Here is a 2,650-nt window from a genome sequence, read left to right as displayed (position 1 = left end):
TGATGGTGGTCGCAGTGGCGGCGACGGCGGTGGTGGCGGTGGTGACGATGGTGGCGTTGACAGTGGTGACAGTGGCGGTGGTGACGGCTGTGATGGTGGTCGTGGTGGCGGCCACGCACGTGGCCTGTGACCCCAGTGTCGGGGGTTAGGGGTGCCGCGGTGGCTAGGAGATGTTAACTACCTCGCCTGGCATACAGGAGGTCGTGGGTTCGATCCCAACCCTGACGCCTGTTCAAAATTTGGAGTTTGCTTTTCTCTCTCTCTCTCTCCCTGTGGTCGCGTGGATTTTTCTCCAGGTCCTCCGGTTTTTCCCCTCCACATTTAGAATCGACATCACTACTCGTTCAGACGCCTGCTGCTGTATATTTGGAGTTTGCGTGTCTCTCTCTGTGGTGAGATGTTAACTACCTCGCTTGGTATACAGGAGGTCGTGGGTTCAATCCCGACCCTGACGCCTGCTGCTGTATATTTTGAGTTTGCGTCTCTCTATCTCTCTCCCAGTGGTCACGTGGATTTTTTCTCCGGGTCCTCCGGTTTTTCCCTACCACATTTAAAACCGACGTCGCCACGCGGTCAGAGCATTTGGCCGCCGCTGTAAATTTCCCACTCCGTCGAGCGATCATTTGTCATTCCCAGGTCGTTTCTGAAAGAAGAACTACACGGGCCTTGCCCGGCAGAAATGTAAATCGTTTGTAGCACGTGTGTGGCCGCGCCGCGGTTCGAGAACCGCCTGACCGTCGCGTCCCCCGTGCTGACGACCCAGGAATGTCCTCCGGCTAAAATAAACCCTCCACTGAATATGCGGCAGCCGGGGGGGGGGGCTGTTTGAGAATGTGGTCTCCTACGAGAGCCGATGGACAGGGCCCGGCTCGACTACGGTTTAAACACAACTCAGTGTCTGTGTGAGCCTGTGGGTCTCTGTGTGAGTCTGCGGGTCTCTGCGTGAGTCTGTGGGTCGCTGTGTGAGTCTGTGGGTCTCTGTGTGAGTCTGTGGGTCGCTGTGTAAGTCTGTGGGTCGCTGTGTAAGTCTGTGGGTCTCTGTGTGAGTCTGTGGGTCTCTGTGTGAGTCTGTGGGTCTCTGTATGAGTCTGTGGCTCGCTGTGTGAGTCTGTGGGTGTCTGTGTGAGTCAATGGGTCTCTGTGTCAGTCTGTGGGTCTCTGTGTGAGTCTGTGGGTCGCTGTGTAAGTCTGTGGGTCTCTGTGCGAGTCTGTGGGTCTCTGTGTGAGTCTGTGGGTCTCTGTGTGAATCTGTGGGTCTCTGTGTGAGTTTGTGTGTGAGTGGAAGTGGTGAGTGTGTGGATGGGGTGAGTGCGCGGAAGTGGTGAGTGCGCGTAAGTGGTGAGGAGCGTGCGATGGCAGTGCGGCCACCTCTGGTAGTCCACGCCGGCCAGCGTGGTGCCGTTGACGGCCAGGATCCTGTCGCCTGCGCTGAGCCGCCTGCAGCGTGCTGCGGGGGTGTCGGGCACCAGCGTCTTGATGTAGATCCCCGGCACGCGCAGGCGCGTGTACTGCGCGGGGCAGGAGACACAAGCACACGGCACACACCCAGCGTGGCCCTCCAAATGTACTCAAGGGGGCGCCGCGTGCAAACTCCTCTCATTGATCGGCCGATAAACATCTCGCTGTGCAGAGGGCCGCAGATCTTGGGCGATCGTTGGCACTGGCTCCTGGTCACCGCGTGGCTGCTGCTGCTGCTGCCTTACCGCCCGTCCATGGTCCCTCCCCCTGATGCCTCCAAAACGTTGCCACTCTCTCTCGCTCCTCACTCTCTCTCTCGACGAGAGCTGCAAGGAATGCAGCGGTAGCCACGGTGGCTAGGAAATGTTAACTACCTCGCCTGGTATACAGGAGGTCGTGGGATCGATCCCGACCCTGACCCCTGCTGCTGTATATTGGCAGTTTGCGTGTCTCTCTCTTTCTAATCATTATCACGGTGGCTAGGAGATGTTAACTACCTCGCCTGGCATGCAGGAGGTCGTGGGATCGATCCCGACCCTGACACCTGCTGCTGTATATTTGCAGTTTGCGTGTCTCTCTCTTTCTAATCATTATCACGGTGGCTAGGAGATGTTAACTACCTCGCCTGGCATGCAGGAGGTCGTGGGTTCGGTCCCGACCCTGACGCCTGCTGTATACATTTGGAGTGTCTCTCTCTGCCGTGGTTGCGTGGATTTTACTCCGGATCCTCCGGTTTTCCCCTCCACATTTAGAATCAACGTCACCGCGTTTCGAGTATTTGGCTGCTATGAATGTCCACGTGATGATGATAAGCCCACTTCGTTGAGTGATCATTTGTGGCCAGGTCGCTTCTAAGCTATGTAGCTCAGTGCGCCCTACCTCGTAAAATAAAACAAATAGTTGAGCTTGATTTGTATATTTTGCCAAGTGATTTGTTTACCTTAATCAAATTCTTTGGGTCTTTGGATAAAGTCACGTAGATAGGTTCAAAGAAAATAGCCCAAAAAATAACAAAAAACTACGACGTTTCGATCGCAACACAAGCGGTCGTCATCTACGTGACTTTACTGAAAGACCCAAAGAATATGAATTCCTGCGGTCACGAACGCTTGAAGTCAAGATTTACCTTCAACATGTTTCGGTATTATTGTTGTAACGTTCTGACCCTGCCCCGACTGAAAATCTGTGAACT

The 2,650-nt window shown here is 54.8% G+C and overlaps 1 protein-coding gene across 1 annotated transcript in view; it reads right to left on the bottom strand.

Annotated features, from left to right (window-relative positions):
- Window positions 1–2,650, bottom strand: part of RADIL (Rap associating with DIL domain) — a 71,514-nt gene that overhangs the window by 1,413 nt on the left and 67,451 nt on the right. The window contains exons 18-19 of the mRNA XM_078880664.1: window positions 1,369–1,508; window positions 736–793 (exon numbers count right to left, since the gene is read on the bottom strand). Coding sequence (XP_078736790.1) covers window positions 736–793; window positions 1,369–1,508 — 198 coding nt within the window. The remainder of the gene's footprint in view (window positions 1–735; window positions 794–1,368; window positions 1,509–2,650) is intronic.

Source organism: Lampetra fluviatilis, chromosome 58 (assembly GCF_964198595.1).
Source record: "Lampetra fluviatilis chromosome 58, kcLamFluv1.1, whole genome shotgun sequence".
Classification (NCBI taxonomy): domain Eukaryota; kingdom Metazoa; phylum Chordata; class Hyperoartia; order Petromyzontiformes; family Petromyzontidae; genus Lampetra; species Lampetra fluviatilis.
The sequence above is the reverse complement of the archived record's forward strand: the minus strand, read 5'-3'. Positions and strand labels throughout refer to the sequence as shown.